We start from the raw sequence: 19214 nt of genomic DNA on the forward strand, positions 1-19214 counted from the left end.
ATTAAACAACATATCAACAACAATGAGACGCAGTTTTTTTCTCATTTTGCATCTCTGTGTAACTGGAAAAAAATAAAAAAAAAAAAGCAGCACTTGCTGGAAACGAAGTATTGGAGGCAACAGAAAGTGAGAGTCTGTCCTGAAACGCCAATCTGCCTTGAATGAATAAGCATGCATCTCAATTTCTAAATCCTCCGTCTTCCCCGTCTGAGGCTAGATTTTCAAACCTTACTGAGCGGTCTTCGGAGATGCATTTTTCCAGTGTGACAGCTGCTGCTTCAGCGTGGACAAAGCACCAAAACCGCAAGAAGCAGACTCTCAAACGCGGCCTGCTTAATTTTGATGTATGACGTTCACGTTTTTCTTCTCTTCCTCTTTATTTTTTAACCTTAAACGGTCAATTTGCTCGTAAAAGAGCTGAATGACGGATGAGGAGAAAGCCACTGAGCTGCATGAATTATTAGGCAGAAGGAATGTTTTTTTTTTGTTTGTTTTTTTTGCTGCATTATACTGAGATAAAGTTACTTGTGTGTGTGTGCAGCACAGAAGTGGATGTACGGGGGACTGGACAGCAACATGCTGCTGCAGTACATCGCCTGGGTCACCTACCCTGTGGTCCTCATCACCTTCTCAGCAGGATTTACGCAGATACTGGCGCCTCAGGCTGTGGGTAAGACACACACAGAATTTAAGCGCAAACATCTGCATCCGCGTCTCTAAATCACCGTCCAACTGAACGCGTTTGAATAGTGTAATTGGCTCTGTATTGCACCATAAGGGCTCCAAGGACATGAGCCGTACGTCCCAGCGGTCACATCGGCGGGAAACCAATAACACAAACCTCTGATGGGATGTGCATACAGAAACCTGCATGAATATCAATCAGCCCGCCCACCACCCCCCGCTCTTCATTTATTTCTCTCCTCCATCCCCCTGCGATTGCTTTCTTTTCCGTTCGTCTTTTCTTCCCACTCGATCATCCCGCCTGACATCGGTCTCTTTTCACTTCAGGTTCGGGCATCCCCGAGATGAAGACGATACTCAGGGGCGTGGTCCTGAAGGAGTATCTGACTTTTAAGACCTTTGTGGCCAAAGTCATCGGCCTGACCTGCGCCCTGGGCAGCGGCATGCCTCTGGGAAAGGAGGTAGAGGGTTTATTCTTCCTTCGTCCCTTCCCGCCGCAGTCTTCCCGGCTTTACGGAGACGAATGATTGGCAGCTTTTGAACTCTCCTGCCTGGAGGGTTTCACCTTGCTTTTTTCTAGTCTCAATAAATTCATGGCAGCAGAAATAAAAAAAAAACATGATCCACTGCAAATTCATGGCGTAATAAGGACATTTAAGTGTCAATCATTGCAGGATTTAATCTTGCAAGTGTTTCTGAGTAATGGCTCTGTACTTGAATGCAGCATGCTCCGCTGTTTAAATGTGCTTTTTTTTTTTTCCAGTTCACTGACATCCCCCTCTATCTCTCTCTCTCTCTCTTTCTGTCCTCTCCGTCCTCCTTCTCAGGGACCCTTCGTTCATGTCGCCAGTCTTTGCGCTGCTCTCCTGAGCAAATTCATGGCCGCTCTGTTTGGTGGGATTTACATGGTGAGGATTTTAAGAGCAGAACTACTTATACAGGGGATTTTCCTCTGCTTCTCCGAACAGAATTACATCTTTATCATCCGTCCGTCTGCATGGAGGTGCAAAGGAAAACAAAAACAAACATGTCTGGAGGTGGACGCTATGAGTTTTAGATTGAGAACTGGTTTGTCAGGTTAACTATGAGGTTTGGGATTCGTTCATGGTTAAAAGGGAAACAAAATCCACATCAGACATTGTAAATTGTCATAGTAAAGCAATTATTTGTGATGTTTGATAGTCTAGTGGTGTGAAAAAGTGTTGGACCCCTTCCTGATTTCTTTTTTTTTTTTTTGCATGTTTGTCCTAAATGAAATAAATTTAAATATAGTACAAAAATATAGTTTTTAAATGAAGGTTGTTATTATTAAGGGGGAAAAGAATTTTTTTTTTTTTTCTAAGTGGGACTTATTTTTTGTCTAACTAACTAAAACCTGCAGCGTAGTGTCAAGGTTTTGATGTTGATTCACCTTGTTGTTGTTATCGACTGAGCGGGTGAGTGTGAAGGCAGCAGAACAACGGTACACACGTATGTGTTGTATGGCTATCTTTGTGAGGACATAATGAATTCCCCAGCCCCTTAGCCTAACCATAACCTTATTGTAACCTGCACCCTAAACCCAAGTCTTCACCCTGAAACAGGAAAGAATGTCCTCACTTTGCAAAAATGTCCTGACTCCAAGGATTTACAGCTTGAACTGGTCCTCGGAAAGACGTCTGTACGAGGACACGTGCTCACACACACACACACACGTACTGTATTGCTATCTTTGTGAGGACCATCTCAACAAAGTTACTAACCCTGACCCTTAACCTTACATTTTCCCTAACGCTGAGTCTTAACCCTCAAACAGTCTTGTAATGAAGTGAGGACCAGACACAAATGTCAGTAGCAGTATGCCCACACGCTGATACTCTTTTAAAAATCTTTGACGTGACTCTCTGCCGTTCCCCAGGACTCACTCTCACCTGCACTCATGTGAGGCCTCACCCTCGGCTTATGTCTATCTCTGCGCTGCCTCTGATCCTTGCGAACAACAGCCACATCAGTATGGAGACCGCTAAGCAAAATCAGTCCGGGGGAAGCTCGGTTAATTGAGTCCGCTGCGGAATCGGGACTTTTGCTGCTTGTTTGATTTTGTGTTTGGATATCTACCAGGCGGAGGAAGACAAAGGTAACCTCAACACTCACACATGTTTCTGTCTTTTTTTTTTTTCCCTCTCACCTTTACTGCTAAAGGAAGAGCCCTTTGAGGGAAGCAAGGTATGGATGCATGACTTGGGACAGTTTCTTTATCGCCAGTTCCATCAACATTAATAATCCATGCCGTCCATTTCAGAGGCCCGAGATAGATTGACGGCTTTCCATTTGTCTGCGCCGCTTTTGATTGTGTTCGGTGAACCGCTGCGCAGCAAGGCATCGATTTGCGTTGCCTTCGGTTCAATACAAACATCTCATTCCATGACTTCATCCTGGTTTTTCAATTATGGCCTCGCATGTATCTCGCACATCACATGACAAACGGCAGCTTTACAGTGAAAGTAATCTGGTAGGGACTTTTAGTTTTCATGCGTTTACCCTTGGTTGCCGGCGTTTGCACGTACACTTGACGATTTGAGTGTGTGTTTTCTTGAATGTCCGGCTCTCTGTGTGTTTTTTGCTCGTGTGTGTGTGTGTGTGTGTGTGTGTGTGTGTGCATACATGTGACTGCTCCCCGACAGAACGAGCTGAGGAACACGGAGATGCTGTCGGCCGCCTGTGCAGTGGGTGTGGGCTGCTGCTTTGCCGCCCCTATTGGAGGTAAGACAACTCAAGTGTCTCTGATTGAACTGGATCTGATTATGGTAAATAATTAAAGGAGCTAATTAGATGAGGAGAATATTTACCCTGCTGGCAGCGGAGGATGCCAGTCCTGGTCTGTATACCTGTCACTTTGATTCAGAGCAGCATGCGCGCCAACTCAACAAGTGTCCGCCAGATTGCAGATTAAATTCATCACGTTTCAGATAATCGTGTGACCTTTAATTTCGACGTGATCAACACTTCAATATACATCTTTGAAATGGATAAGCTGCGTCGTAAGAGAAGCGCGCCGAGTGAGCTCAGCTCTGCGGAGCTTTATTGAGACTCGCTGTTTAACAGTAAGAGGCGAGCTGGCCAACAAAGTGGATAATTTAGCTGCAAAAGAGGCAGGTGTTTTTCTCAGCAGGGGTTGGTCGAGACCAGAGCAGAGTTAAAAGAGGGAGAGAGAGAGAGAGAGAGAGAGGATTCGATTTAGATTCTCAAGGTGCCCAGCAACTCAACATGAATGCTTAAATAATGCTTAATATTTGCACTAGTGCATTGATATCCTCTGCTTCCACAGCTGCTTGGAGCGAGCACCTACTGCTCCAGAGTGTGCAAACATCTGTGGATGGATAGGTTAAATAAAGGATTACAAAAAATATACACCGGTCAGGCAAAACATTATGACCATCGATGGGAAAAGTACATTTTTTCATTTTTTTCTGTGTATATATATGTAATTCTTTCTATGGTTGTTCATATTTTTGTTTTATTTAAATGTCTGTGTGTTATATGTGTTCCTTTTGTTATGTTCTCATGACAATAAAGACTCTTGATTCTTGATACAGTTTAGTCTTAAAGAAAACAGTATAAAATATAAATACACTGATCAGCCACGTCATTGAAACCACTGAAAGGAGAAGTAAATACAATAGAGCATTTTGCGACAATTCAGTCTTCTACTGGGAAACTTGTGGACCTGGCATTCACGTAGATGTTACTTAGACATGTACCACCACCACCTAGACCAGATCAGGCACCCCCACCCCACAGCAATAACACTTCTTGATGGCAGCAGCCATCGACAACAGGATGCAGTATGACACAGACACACACACACAAAATGGTGTAGGAACAACTAAATAAAAGAAAAAAAAACACAAGGTGTTGACCTGGCCTCCAAATTCACTAGATCCCAAATCAAGTACCTGTTGGATGCACTGGAACAAGCCTGATCCACTGAGGCCCCACTAACATCCTCAGAAGGCTCCATTCTCTGATGGGTCGCAACTGTTTTGTAGGTATAAGAGAGACCTACACAATATTAGGAAGGTGGTCATAATGTTATGCCTGTAGCTGTTGGGCTGTAGCAAAGAGAAATAAGTAGATTAATAGAAAATGACCCAGGATCCCTGTTAAATTCAGAGTTTTAAGTTAGAGCAGTGAGGGAAACACATTATTCTAAAGGTGGTAACTTGTTGATAATATTGTAAAATCTGAAAGAACAGTCCAATTTGGGTGCAACTATACATCCATCAGAGGATTAAAATACTTTTAGAATGAAAAAGTTTCACCTTTTCTAAACTTTTTTTTTTATTACTATTTTTTACCAAACAGAGGCAACAGATTTCAGATCAGCATCTACAAGGTTTTGAACCTGGAAACAGAATTAATAGATCATGAGAACAGGGACTGACTTGAAACTCCTTCCTCAGACTTCAAAACAGTTTGCAAGCTTTTGAAACTTGATTTCAGACCTGCAAAATCTTTATTTATTAGGTTGCAGACACTGACTTTTTTGAACTAAACCAGTTTCAGTTTCAATTTATGGCATGATATTAATCCTATAGACTCTTGTCAAAATATCCCCTTTGTCCACACTTCGTCCAGATGTGCAGACTAAACTTTTTTAGACTAAACCATATTTTTTTTGATGATGGTTCATGTGATGAATCATATATGGTCGTCTCAGCGTCTCTTCTGCCTTCCACTCAGTCACAGCAGATGGACTCGCCCACTTGTGGAAATGTAAATAAATATTCATTTCATTATTTTTCCACTGAGTTCTTCAAGGACTTATCGACCTTTTCTCTGATACCATGATTCGTCCAAACTTTCCTGGTGTATTTAATTTATTTATCTGATGCAGTTAAATGTCATTTTATTCTATGTTTATTGAGTCCATATAGATTCAGTCGTTCTGTCGTTCAGCTTGCCAAGCACTTACTGTATAAATAAATCTGTCCTCTGTTTCCAGATCATTTAATAAAATAGCAATGTCTTTCCAACATCTATGGTCGAAGGACACGGTAATGAAGTGGAAAAAATATGCCAGGAAAAGAATATCTTTAGATTGAATCGTTTTAAATCTCTTTCCTTGTTTGCATCGTTAGAGTCGAAGAGAATAGATGCTTGTGGCTACACAGCAAGAAGCACATGAAGCTTGTTTTTGGGACGTGATTGACACTTTGTCTGATGCGTTCAGAGCATCGAGACTAACTCATACCGACATCAGTGCAGTGTGTACGACACGCGTTCACTGATCAGGCCACAGATCACTTAAAACCATCAGAAACATCATATACGTGACCTGGAAATGACCTTGTTGGCTCATTGCTAAACGCTAACAATGTATGTGTAACCGCCCTAAAGATTAGAGCTGTAATGATGTGGGCTGAAACCAATGATAAAAATAAATTGGGAGCTAATTTTATGGATAAAATTACTAAACAATTTATTTTATTAGATTTATTCATGATGAAAATATTAATTAGTTTCAGGTCTAAGTTTAATACTCTATATATGATGTATGTGATTAAAGTGAGATAATGAAAAAACAAAAAGCAACTTTTTTTTTTTGTTTTTTATAATTTTCTTGAACATGTGTCACCATCATCCTAGTAATTTCTTCATTTTTGTTTGGTTTGTCTTCTTTATTTTCATAATCTTGTCGCCACCTGAAACCTGCCTAACAATGTGAACTGGTCTGTCAACCCGATATCTTTTCCCATTTTTACAAAATCCATGGTACTCTGGTGGTGGTGAGTGGTTTAAGTGTGTTTCTGTATCTGTGTGTTTGTGTGTTTCAGGGGTGCTGTTCAGCATTGAGGTCACGTCAACGTTTTTCGCGGTGAGAAACTACTGGAGGGGCTTCTTCGCCGCTACCTTCAGTGCCTTTATATTTAGAGTGCTAGCCGTCTGGAACCAGGAGGAAGGTAGGCATTGCTTTTTTATATATATATATTTGTTTACGTGCTTTTAAAGTTTGCTTTTGTCTTTTCCAGTTCCAGTTTCCAGCTGTTGCTTGTCCGCAGATTGAAACCCATCTTCTTTTCCTCAGAGACCATCACGGCTCTCTTTAAGACCCGCTTCCGTCTGGACTTCCCGTTTGACCTTCAGGAGCTGCCGGCGTTCGCCATTCTCGGGTGAGGATGTTTCTCTGGACTGACGCCAGAGCGGTTTTGAAGAGACGTGAGCTCCTCCTCCCTGTCACGTTCACGTTCCTGTTGGGAGTCTGAAGGTTGATTTGTCTTCGATGAGTGCGGCATGAAATTAACTTTTTGTGCCGCTGATTACAAGCAGAGCCTGCGTCCAGATCGGCACGCGCCAGATCTGATTAGTTTGATAGCAAAATATTTTAATAGAGACGGAATAGAGAGTTGGACGGATGTATAACCTTCAACAGGTCAAAGACGGCGTGTCTGCGTCTGTTTCCAGGATTGCCTGTGGTTTCGGTGGTGCTCTGTTTGTCTACCTGAACCGGCTGATTGTGGAGTGCATGAGGAAGCAGAAGACTATAAACAAGTTCTTGCTGAGGAAGTGAGTATCCAACCCCAGTCTTACACAAAAACACTTTCTTTGACATTTTTGCAAAAACACACCGATTTGCTTCCCAGCTGAGGGTTCGATGTCAAGATCAATACTGCTGCTGTGAGACGGTGACTAACAAGCCTGGATATGGCCAGTGTTCACAAAATCAGTATTAACTGCATCCTCTAAAGCCGCTTAAAACGTTAAATATCCTGAAACCCCAGCTTTTATTTGTTACTGTTAATTTCTCCAAGGAGCTAAGATGTGTGAAAGAAAAGCATCATCTCTGAGCAGGACGTGTAATCCCAACGTCCTCAAACGGGTACCTGCTAATTGATGCTAACTGATTTGTTAAATTTGCGTATCATATCAAACTAGAGACGTTAATACGCACAAATAGACAAGTTTTAACCATAAAAATAAAAGTTTCGCTGAAATGCCCGCTATCATGCTGTCATGTTTTTACACCAACTCGTGTATTGACCGTATGCTACCACTAGATGGCAAGTACAGGCGTCCACTTATGGGGACAACAGGTCTAAATGAAGCAGAATAAGAAGCTACTACAAACCTAAAACCTGTCCCCATATGAGGACGCAGGGTCTTAGTAGGTTAACAAAAAGTTCCTCAAATATCTGCGTGGAAAGAAAACGCATTTGTTTTACATTTTTATTTTTGTGCGAACTGGGACCATTGAAGGTTAAAAGAAAAATATAAAAAACAGGGAGGAAAAAAACGGGAAAAAAAATACTTAAAATACACAAATTAAAGTGGAAAACTTAAAAGAAAATACAGAAATATTGCCTGAGAGAAAAATTAGTTAGTGAGAGTTTCTAAAAAACTCATTTAATACTTAATATAATTTCAGAGAATATTCTACTTCTAGTTGTTCTTTTTTTATAGACACACTACTTTAATCTAATACACTATCTAGTTTTTGTTCTTGTAACTTTCCAACTTCTAGTAATTTCGTATGAAAATCGTATGAATGATCCAAAAAGGTCTAGCTTGTTAATTAAGGAGGCGGCCAAGCTCTTTTTCCTTTATTTCCCCCCCCAGTGTTTATGCTAAGCCAAGCTAACGCCCCTTGGCTGTAGCCTCACATTTAATGGACCGACATCAAAACGATGTCTGGTGTAAAGCCCTGGTCGTGTGCCGCCACACGTGTTTAAAAAATAAGCCTCACACGTCATATTGTCACAACGTTGCCGGGGAAATTTAGCCAAAACCCTTGGATATATGGATCGGGTCAATTTCACGCACATGAGTTATTTATAAACGGTTCACTGCTGAGAAATCAAGTATGCACACACGGGGCTGACAAGCACACCCATTAATGACCCCACAGTCCATCTCTTCCTGTCAGGCGCCTGGTGTATCCTGCACTCGTCACCCTGCTGGTCTCCACACTCACGTTCCCCCCAGGCTTCGGGCAGTTCATGGCTGGACAGGTGAGAAAACCCTTTCACACTCCTATTGACAGTACAAAAGCATGCCTCGACTGTTCAGGCATGATTGATGGTCATTTTAAACGAAGCCGGAGCTGGAGCCGGAGCCGGTGCAGGTTCTGTCCTCCTCATAGCTGTTCGGTAGCTGTCACGCCTACGGTTGATGAATCACTTTCATACAAACCGCATTTACCCAGGCAGTATTTAGAGGCGGCATTTAGACCTTCCCGTTGCGTTGCTCGGTTGAGTTCCGTCGCAAACGTTTAATTTCATCTTGCCTGCGCAAAATAAAAGTATGTGGTTCGTGGTAAGCGCAGATACAATGTGCTGCGCTGTCAACAAAAAAAAAGTTTAATAGCCGACACAAAGAAAGTGAAATGTGCTTTGAGCGGTTTGACGGAGAGATGCAGCACGCACACTTGTTTGTGCCAGTGTTGCCATTGCAGCTGTCATCCCACATAACAAGCCACTTACTTTGATTTTGAACCCTTCTAGCTGGTTCAGAGAGTAACATTTGTTTCAGTGCATGTTTCCCTTTTTTTTTTGTTGCTAATAGAAATGAATAAAGCCTGCTAGGCGACATCAAGATAGCTGCACTCGTCTCTGTTTAATATAAACATAAGACCGATGCTGTGTTGCCGGAATAACAGGTCCGCTACAAATTGGTCCAGTCGCACACATCTGAACTCTTGCTACACGCCGTGAAAAACCTAATGGTTTTATCAATCCACTGACATTTCTGCTTACGCCTTCAAGTCGGAATGTGTCCAATACCTGCTGCCTGTTACTTGGTTTATGACCACATACCGTCGGCCTCGGGTGTAATGAGCGAAGGGGGCTGAATGACGAAAGGCCCGACCCTGCGTTCACGAGAGCTATAGACTCTCAGGCTGGTTTCCTCTTCCTATCTTAAATGCGTATGCAGGCAGCTCTGTATTCCCCCCTGATCCATGTGTCAGGGTGTCGCTCTGCAGACGCTGCAGAAAGGGGAGACGGTGTGACACTTTACATGATGCATTTTCAAAAGCCTGAGCTCCATCAGTAAACAGCCACTGGCTCAGAGCTCGGCTCCAGCTGTCCCGCTCGACTGTGATGGGTGAAGCTGTGGCTGGATATTATTACTGTTTGGACTTTCCCCGCATTTTTTGATTTAATCTACGACGCTGTCCCTCTAGCTGCGCTGCAGCCGCTCTGCCTATTAATATGAGCCAAGAAAGAAAGGCAGTGTTAAGCCTCGAAGGATTTGAACCTACAGGCGTTCTAACAGATATGACAGCTGTTTCACCAGGAATACTGTTGCTTCTCTTCAACCCACACAGGCATCACGGCACGCATACGCACAACCTCTGCATATAGTTAGTGTCACAGGCGGGATCATTACAACCGAAGCGCAAGCTGTGTACAGCTGCAATAACTGTCTGTCTCAATCAGCCTCCTCAGCAGTCGGTGGGAAACTTGTGAATTATCTCCATTGATTGCCGGCGAACTCGACTCATTTCCTGCTGTGACTCTACAGATTTTGCACTGTGAAAAATGTGCCAAAAGAAATATTTGCATATTAAGTTTAATGTCAGTATATTTAAGCACACCAAGTGCAGTCTCTGAGTCAGCTACACGAGGGTTCTGATTTGATATTTACATTTACACTTGCACAAGGAAATAATTCAGTGGATACTACGTTAAAGAGCCAGATTCCAGCTGTAATTTTACTGGAGGTACATCAATATACACCGTCTGCAATGTCATAAGATATATTTTCAGCCACTGTTGCATTCATTTTAAGTTGTATTGGTGATGGGAGAGTCTGACCACTGAACAAAGCCTTCTCCAGCTCATCCCAAAGATTCTCAATGGGGTTCAGGTCTGGACTCTGTGCTGGTCGACCCATGTGTGAAAATGATGTCTCATGCTCCCTGAACCAGTCTGTCACAGTGTGAGCCTGATGAATCCTGTCGTTGTCATCTTGGATTATGCCCGTAGCATCAGGGAAAAAAAAAAAAATCCATTGATGGAATAACCTGGTCATTCAGTATATTCAGGTAGTCAGCTGAACTCATTCTTTGTTCATAATGTTGCTGAACCAAGACCCAACTCCAGATCATAGACATTAGGAATGATGGGACATCACTTCATCTGCCTGATGCCCCATCACCCAGGAACAGGGTAAATCTGGACTCATCAGACCACATGACCTTCTTCCATTGCTCCAGAGTCCAATCTTTATGCTCCCTAGTAAACTGAAGCCTTTTTTCCCGGCTAGCCTCACTCTTAAGGTTTTCTTAAGGCTGTTCAGTCCCAGTCCCTTGAGTTCCCTTCATGTTGTACGTGTGGAAATGCTCTTACTTTCGCTATTAAACGCAGCCCTGATTTCTACTGTTTTTTTTTTTCTGTTTTTTCTCTCCAGCTGACGCAGCACGAGTCACTAGTCGCACTGTTCGACAACCGCACGTGGTGCCGTCACGGTGTGGCGGAGGAGTTTGACTACATCAGCCACCACCACGCCTGGAAACACCCCCAGGTCAACGTCTTCATCACACTCATCCTCTTCATCATTATGAAGGTACGAAGGCAGGATGTTTTCAGAAATGGTTTTTCAGGTGTTCTCCTGTTCATGCTGCATGATGGATATAAATCTAAAAAATCCAGTGGGCCTAAAACTTTCTCTCAGTCTAGTGTTGAATCTTGAAAATTTTTATGATTTCTCGCCCACACTCTCCTCTCCGTTTCAGTTCTGGATGTCCGCTGTGGCCACCACCATGCCTGTCCCATGTGGGGCCTTCATGCCAGTTTTTCTAATCGGTGAATAAAACCCACTGCGTCTTCTGACGATTCCCGCTGCATCAGTAAATCCGACTTAAATCAACAACTAGCTGTATCTGTGACAGGTGCAGCGTTTGGCAGACTTGTTGGAGAGGTCATGGCTACCATGTTTCCCGAAGGCATCCATGCTGATGGCAGCGTGTATCCCATCGTTCCCGGCGGATATGCTGTAGTTGGTAAATCCGTTTTGTTTTTTTTTGTTTTTTTTAATACTCCGCGGTGCGATACTAATGTTTTTAAAGCTGATCTGCCTCAACAGCGAATGCACAGGATACGTTTCGTTTTCTCTCTGTCCCGCATTATTGAAACTGCTGAAGCTGCAAAGTTGCATCCATTTCACTTTGCGCTTCATAGAAGGTGACTGATGAAAATCAATTCCTCATAAATTGAACTTTACATTTGGAACAAAAGGCAAAATGGAAAATCGACGCCAAATTGCTACGTTGTGACCCATTGAGCACTAAACAATATAAATGAGAGAAACATTGTGCAGAAATCCTCTTCTGGTTTTCTCTCGTCTGATTAATGGCACAGTGTTGTCACTTAAAATGTCGTATATAAAGCTGTTTAATTAGAATTTTCTATCGATCACTGGCTAAATCTGCGTAGATTAACTGGATGTGAATGGCTTTCTAAATGGGCCGTCCTTCGTGTCTCATCTCTCCCACACAGGCGCTGCAGCTCTGTCTGGAGCAGTCACCCACACTGTATCGACAGCGGTCATAGTGTTCGAGCTGACCGGTCAGATCTCCCACATCTTGCCTGTGATGATCGCCGTGATCCTGGCCAACGCCGTGGCCCAGGCGCTCCAGCCGTCGCTGTACGACTCCATCATTCGCATCAAGAAGCTCCCGTATTTGCCTGAACTGGGGATGGGACACCACGAGTGAGTCTGTGGTTCGCTTTGCTCTTTTAAAGTGACCTCGTGCTCTGGATGTTTGCCTTCGTGTTTCCGCGTGTCCCCACTACAAACGTCCGTCTTCCCCTCTGTGTTTCAGGAAATATAATATCCGTGTGGAGGACATTATGGTCAGGGATGTGCGCTACATTACCCTTAACTCTCCGTACCGGGATTTGCAGGAGATGCTGCTGACTGGTCAGCTCAAAACACTGGCTCTGGTGGAGTCCAGAGGTAAGCACCCACTCACCATGGTCTGGACTCAGTTTGGGGGACACTGACAATGCATATGTGCACAAGTCCAGGTCTTTTTATGCTTTTTAAAATGGTTTTGGTAACATTTCTGTACATTTTTTGACTGTACTGTTTTCTATTTTATTTTACTAGATATTAATTCTTATTTGTTTTTTGTTTTTAATCCAATCTTATTTGATTTTATCTTTCTTTTTTAACAATATTTCTTTTATGTGCAACTAATTTAAAGTGACCAAGTAATTTCCCTCCTGGATCATTTAAAGTTTGTCTAAGATACACGTCTTTATGTTTAGATTTTAAATTGCGACTATCCAAAGAACCGTACCTTCTTCCGCCTTCTCCTTCAGACTCCATGATCCTGCTGGGCTCCATCGAGCGTCTGCAGCTCCAGTCCCTGCTCTCTCTCCAGCTGAGCCGCCAGCGCCGGCTGGAGTACCTCCGCCAGCTGGCCCAGGACAACGGCACCCAGGACCACCTGCCCAGCCTGACCACCGACAGCACCCCCAGCTCGCCCTGCGCCCACACCCACCTCAACGCCTCAACCAACGCCAGTGCTCGCCAAGGGGTTCGCTTCCTGGTGAGCACCCAAGAGGTGTGAGGCGTCCGGGGGCGCCAGGGCTGGGCAGGGTCCAAGTCTGGCTTGGGTTGGGTTGTAGAAGTAGCGAGTAGAGTAGAAACGGAAAAAAAAAAAAAAGCATGTGCGAAGCATGTAGCAGCAGGTAAAGGCACAGATAGTGGTTTTGGACTGCTGTTGTGGTAAGTTAGTACAATCTGTGTGAATGTAATCTTCTAATCTGAATTTTAACACGTGTCTTCTGTGTCTCTGTCGTCTGTGCCTTCACCTGTGCTGTCCTGTTCGTTGTACGTGCATGTGCTCGTATTCGTCTCTTCTGTGTGTGTCTTTGTCTGCACGTTCTCGTGCCCGGCCTCCCCTGTTAATCTTCTCTCCGCGTAGATCTCCACAGAGGAGTCCTCCTCCTTCAGCCCGGTGGTCTCCAACGTTCAGCTCCCCCTGAAATCGGCCTTGAAAACCGTGTCAGCCGTTAGCGACACGGAGACGGCAAACAGTATGTAATTCACACCGTCACAAAAAGGTCAGGACTTAAATACAGATTTAATAAAAAAACTGCTGTTTGTTTTCTCTCCAAGGTTCTCAGACGCTCTCCTGTGCCGACCAAGACAAGGAGCTGCTGGAGGTGAGGTCAAGAGCGAGAGATGATGGTTTTACTACCGGGTGAATGCGAGTGTAAGAGCGTGATATGCACTGTATGGGATGGCGTGTCCGCGTATATATATATATGTCGTCCACCTCGTCGTCCGCCTGCTGCTGACGGGCAGGATCACAACCGCAGGCTGCGGGGCTTTTCCTTTTCCTCATGCTGTGACCGTAGCTCATTGCTCCCTCACTGCACAGCACGCTCACTGCCAGTCAAACGTATTTGAACATCCTACATTTTAGCATTTTTTGTCAAATGTTGAGCGATGGTGGTGTTGGCTTTCGCTTTCTTCCTTCAGCTTCACTGATGCTCACTCATGCTGTGCAGCCAAACATTTTGCAGATTTTTTTTTTGCAGATGTGGCAGACTGAATTTTGGGGGAATCCATGCACAAGACACCTGGAGTGTATTAATTCATGGGTCTTCAACACAACGTCCTAAAATAAATAACTTTGAAGACCCCCCTTTAATTTTAAACAAGTGAAGTCATGAGAAGTGTATTATATATACAATACTTCAGGAAGTGATCATGGCATATATGAATGAATCACCAGTAATTTACAGTGGCAATCTGAAGGATTTTCATTTGAAATAAATGGCTCTTAATTCAGATCTATTTCCAAAAGAACTGACACAAAGACGTGGCGACCCGTTAGCGCAGAAAGCTAAACCGTCACCAACATTTTCTACTCCCGCAGCTTCACATCAAAAGCTTTTAACTGACTAAACGTGAGTTGCAAGTTAGTTTCATTGTGAACTAGTCACAGTGCTCTTTTTTTCCTTTTTTTTTTGTTCTTCCCTGCTGTTCGCAGACAGGAGCATAAAATCAGATCACAGCTCGGGGAACAAAAGAAAAAGGCCCAAAAAAAAAGAGAGACTACTTTATTAAAGAGAACTAGAGGTCCCTCCATTCATCCATCCAAATAATAATAAAATCAAAGTAATGAACAATCTTTTTTTTATTACATCCTAAAGTTCATTAAACAATTAGTCATTTGTGACTAATTGTTTAATCAAAGGATTAATAAGTCATGAAAATATTTCCTAGTCACAGCCCTAATTGCCACAAAGGCCTAAAAATACATTTGTAATAAAGGGGCCAGATTACATGACATGAAAGAAAAAAGCTTTCTGAAGGACACAGTCTTTCCACTCATTTGCTTTTATTATGGATGTAAAAAATTTTTGTTTTGTCATTAACAGTCACTCTGTTCGGTCCCGCCTGCTGACGCTGACCTTTACGACAAACCTTTTCACAGCAGATGTTTTGACTTGCCGTGGCAGGAAAACCAACAACACTACTGACGGATCACATTCAGTTGTTGTAATGTCAGGCAGTGACGCTATCGGTTGGACCTCCGCTGCACACGTCCAAACGTCTGCTGTAAAAAAAAAAAAAAAGGTTCGGCGTTCATTTCGCTGCACATTTGTAACTCTGGTCATGTAAAGTGGCAGCTGTTGCTCCGGTGAAGGGCTGGAACCGGACGCCACAGAAAGGGGGCGGTGGAAGGACACCAGGCGGCTCGACGACAAAACTAAAATATGAGACGTTCAAATCCTCTTTCCTGGCCGTGCGTCTGTCATCCGGCGGTGTTTTATCATTGGGCTTTTTGTACAGATTGTGTAGCCTCGCCTTCATCTGTGGTGTAGTAATTATACCCTTTCAGCAACATTGTGCTCGCATCACAGAGGCTTTCTCCCAGCAGAAGTCAGACTGCGATCCAAATGTTGCGGCGGCGCTGCCGCGTTAAAGGGGGTAAAAACTGTCCAGTTTCACTGATGCTGTGTTAATGTTGTGCTGTGTTGATGCCTTCTCTCCCCGGCTGGAAGAGCCCGGCTGGGCCGGCTCCTCCTGAAAAAAGAAAGCCCAAGCCCAAACGAGTGAGGATCTCCATGGCGGTAAGATTGTCTGCCGCCCTAGAGACTGTTGCTAAGTAACCGTTGCCTTGCGACACGCACGTAGTGAGTGCTGGACCAAAATATTTGTGGTGCACAAACCAAAGCGTTTGAGTTGCATTTGCAGAGAGAGAGAGAGAGAGAGAGAGAGAGAGAGAGAGGGAGAGAGTGAGGTGGGCAGGGTTAACCATCCTTTCAGCGTCAGCGTTGAGTCAAGTGTTTCATCAGCTTTCACTTTCAGCTCTTGTTAATGGTGTTCTGTGTGTGACTGTGCGCTAAGGAGAATTTATTTTAGGGTGGGTTTATTATTTAAGTTTTATTGGTGTTGTCGGGATAGATTTGGGTCTACAGCTGCACTGTGTGACTCAATAAACCAAACTGTTCCCTCAGCTTCACCTTTGAGGCACCAGGAGACATTAGATATTAAAGGTCTACAGTTACATGTTGTACGTACTGTGCCGACACAAACTGACCGCCTCCTGTCTGACGTTTACAGCGTGACGTAGAGTCTTGGTATACGGTCTGACTTTGTGTTGAGCTTTCTGTGTTCGTAGAAACAATGAGCGACTGACTGAAGTTTATTTTCCAGGACTCCACTGAAGTGGAAGATTGCATGACCCCGTCAGAGGTGAGGCCTGCGCTGACGGCTGATAATCACAGCGAGTTTTATAAATGAGGGCTTTTAAGCGTGTGAGTCCTGTTCTCGCCGCAGGTTGCGGAGTGGGAGGAGCAGCAGCTCGACGAACCGGTGGACTTCAAGAACTGCAAGATTGATCCAGCTCCTTTCCAGCTGGTGGAGCAAACATCTCTGCATAAGGTACAGTGTCAGAAAACTGACCTTCTTCTTCTTTTTCTAATATATATATATATAGAGAGAGAAATATTTAACTATAAATATCCAGAAAATGTGCAAACATTGTGTGTTTTTCATTTTAATTGCTTGATGACTCAAGAAGATTCACATTACACCAGAATGATGCTTTGAAATGTAATTGAATCACAATGTAATCCTGTCTGTAGGCTCTCGATCTCACAGACTAATGTATTAATGTTAGTACATAGTCGTGATGAGACTCAACGGTTGAATTTTTAACAGCTGCGGAGCTTTGACCTAAGCTGGGATCAGACTTTACGATATCGACACATAACCAGTGTAGTGTAGTAAGAGACTCTCCAAAGCCTCTTTTTACCAGACATTTTATCGCTTGCTCTTGTCCAGTATGAAGGCTACAATGTCTCATGTGGCCACTAGGAGATCCATAACTATAAAAAAAGGGAAAGAACAAAGATGATTTATTTCGATCCAATTAACCTCCTAACATTTCAGACCTTATAACATTAATTATTAATTAATCAAAAATTCTAACTCTCTTCTACCTTTACGCTGTAACTTCTGACATCTTATTCTTTTTTTTTCACCTGTTGACAAAACACAGGAAACTGTGCACGGTGGTCTACATTTAAGACTAATGGACCACCTCATCTGTCTGACACAGTGTCCATGTTTAAAAGCAAAGACATGTTGATGTCTCATCCCAGTGTTACTGTTTACATAGTCCAGATCCAAAATGCACTTGAACCCCGCTCTGAGCCTGTATCCTCCTCTTCCACAGACTCACACCATCTTCTCTCTGCTGGGTCTGGATCACGCCTATGTGACCAGCATGGGGCGACTGGTTGGAGTGGTTTCTCTCAAAGAGGTGTGTGTTTGTATTTTTTATTTTTTTTAGTAGTTGTTAAAGTTCGTTTGACCATTAAAACTTACCCTCTTCTGTCTGTGCCTCCAGCTGCGTAAGGCCATCGAGGGCTCGGTGACGGTGACCGGAGTGAAAGTGCGCCCTCCGCTGGCCAGTTTCCGTGACAGCGGGAACACCACGAGCGTATCCGAGGTAACAGAACTGCACAAGCTGTGCATCCGCCACAGGGGGCTCTCGTTGCCGCGGGAACCCAATCCTCCGGACGTGCAGGACCAGCCAGACCTCCCCTACAAAGAGATCCCCGTCAACTTCTCGGACCAGACCAACCTGCAGTTTGAAACCAGCCCGGGCGACATCACGAACGAGTCGTCCGAGCTGGTGCTCCAGGAGAGCCCCTCGTTCGCTGAGGACCAATCAGAGTTTACTTTTGACTGCAGCCCCGCCCACACCGAGGAATCGGAGCTGGCCTGTGACTATGACCCCCCCACCCAAACTCCTGAGCCCGACGAAGCGGAGCAAGATCAGGAGAGTCCTTCTCTGAGCAAGGACCAGTCAGAACCCGAGGGAGAGGGTAGCCCCGTCCACACCGCGAATAAGTCAGAATGATCAGATCCATGAGTCTTCGCCTCATGAATGTAGACGTTCCTTGCATTTGTAGAGGTCCCACTCACCTCCAAGTCCAGCCTAGACACCAGTGTTTCTAACCTTGTTGTGGTGGGAGTGAGTGTGTGATTGTTAGCGGATGACTTTTTAAAGGATAAAGCTGGTTTTATATTATACACAGATCAGCCACAGCAGTGAAACCACTGACAGTAATCATATCATTACAATGAAAGTGTCCTGGCTCCTGTGTCCAAAGTTTATTCGGCTGGCCCCTAAACTGTCCAGAATTTCGTCAGGCATTATTTTCTGTGCTGGAACGTGGAGACCCTTCCTGCTGCCAATGTCCCAGGGCCAGACCTTAGGACACCCCCAAAAAGTCCCATGTCAATGCCTCAACGGGTCAGACCTGTTTTGGCGGCACAACAAGGACCTGCACAATATTGGCAGGTGGTTTTAATGCGGCTGGTCTGTGTATTCTTGCTATTGTCCACAAATCCCTTGAAAAGACCAAATTCTGCAACGCCCTCTGTCCCGTCTGTGGCTGTGAGGAAAGTGAGGCGTACAAAGCTTTTGCTTGTTTCAAAATGAAAATAACTGGGAGGCGTAAAGTGTTAGAGTTGCATTATGGGTAATACAGGTACCAGGTTTTATTTTTTATCAAGGATCAACCACTGTGTAGCTCAGCGGAGTCTGAAAGTTCAATCATGGCCTCGGAAATATCAGAGATTTTAACCATATCACGTAATACTGGATGATAAAAAAAAAAAAAGAAAAAGAAAGAAAAAAGTGGTTGAATGTGGTTAAATTCTCCATTTAACGTGGTTAAAGAGCAGCTCTCATTTAGGGGAGATTGTTTTGTAAGTGAAGCTTGAATTTCCTAAGACAGCTGGACTCAAACAAGAGTAATTAGCTCTTTTGTTTGGGACTATTTTCAGCTGTGGATTAATACACACTTTGATTCTTGTGACTATTTACAGAACCAGCACTGTGTCGTTCGAGATGTTGCTTTTATATTATAAAAAAATAAAAAATAAAAAAAAAATAAAAAAGAGGGCATAAAATAGTTTTCTATAGCAGCTCACAATGATAAAAATGAAACCATTCGTAAACGTTGAGTTTCTTTTGCAGCTATTTAGAGCCGCAGATTTCTAGATTAGGA

General features: G+C 43.8%; 1 protein-coding gene across 8 annotated transcripts in view; it reads left to right on the forward strand.

Annotated features, from left to right (window-relative positions):
* The window catches only part of clcn2a (chloride channel, voltage-sensitive 2a), a 43106-nt gene extending 23998 nt beyond the window's left edge, over positions 1-19108 (forward strand). For 2 of the 8 annotated variants that reach the window (XM_047589055.1, XM_047589056.1), the window contains exons 4-25: positions 547-670; positions 1012-1145; positions 1512-1592; positions 2866-2889; positions 3348-3426; positions 6501-6626; positions 6752-6836; positions 7129-7230; positions 8570-8672; positions 11074-11229; positions 11399-11468; positions 11555-11665; positions 12162-12375; positions 12488-12621; positions 12990-13234; positions 13598-13709; positions 13792-13838; positions 15690-15758; positions 16345-16383; positions 16468-16572; positions 17369-17455; positions 17543-19108. In XM_047589055.1, the coding sequence (XP_047445011.1) occupies positions 547-670; positions 1012-1145; positions 1512-1592; positions 2866-2889; positions 3348-3426; positions 6501-6626; positions 6752-6836; positions 7129-7230; positions 8570-8672; positions 11074-11229; positions 11399-11468; positions 11555-11665; positions 12162-12375; positions 12488-12621; positions 12990-13234; positions 13598-13709; positions 13792-13838; positions 15690-15758; positions 16345-16383; positions 16468-16572; positions 17369-17455; positions 17543-18058 (2763 nt within the window). In that variant the 3' untranslated portion in view covers positions 18059-19108. Of the gene's footprint in view, positions 1-541; positions 671-1011; positions 1146-1511; positions 1593-2865; positions 2890-3347; positions 3427-6500; positions 6627-6751; positions 6837-7128; positions 7231-8569; positions 8673-11073; positions 11230-11398; positions 11469-11554; positions 11666-12161; positions 12376-12487; positions 12622-12989; positions 13235-13597; positions 13710-13791; positions 13839-15689; positions 15759-16344; positions 16384-16467; positions 16573-17368; positions 17456-17542 lie in introns of all 8 variants that reach the window. The other 6 variants (XM_047589054.1, XM_047589050.1, XM_047589052.1 and 3 more) reach the window with 5 other exon arrangements.
* The last annotated feature ends 106 nt before the right edge of the window (positions 19109-19214 follow it).

Source organism: Mugil cephalus, chromosome 7, assembly GCF_022458985.1.
Source record: "Mugil cephalus isolate CIBA_MC_2020 chromosome 7, CIBA_Mcephalus_1.1, whole genome shotgun sequence".
Classification (NCBI taxonomy): Eukaryota; Metazoa; Chordata; class Actinopteri; order Mugiliformes; family Mugilidae; genus Mugil; species Mugil cephalus.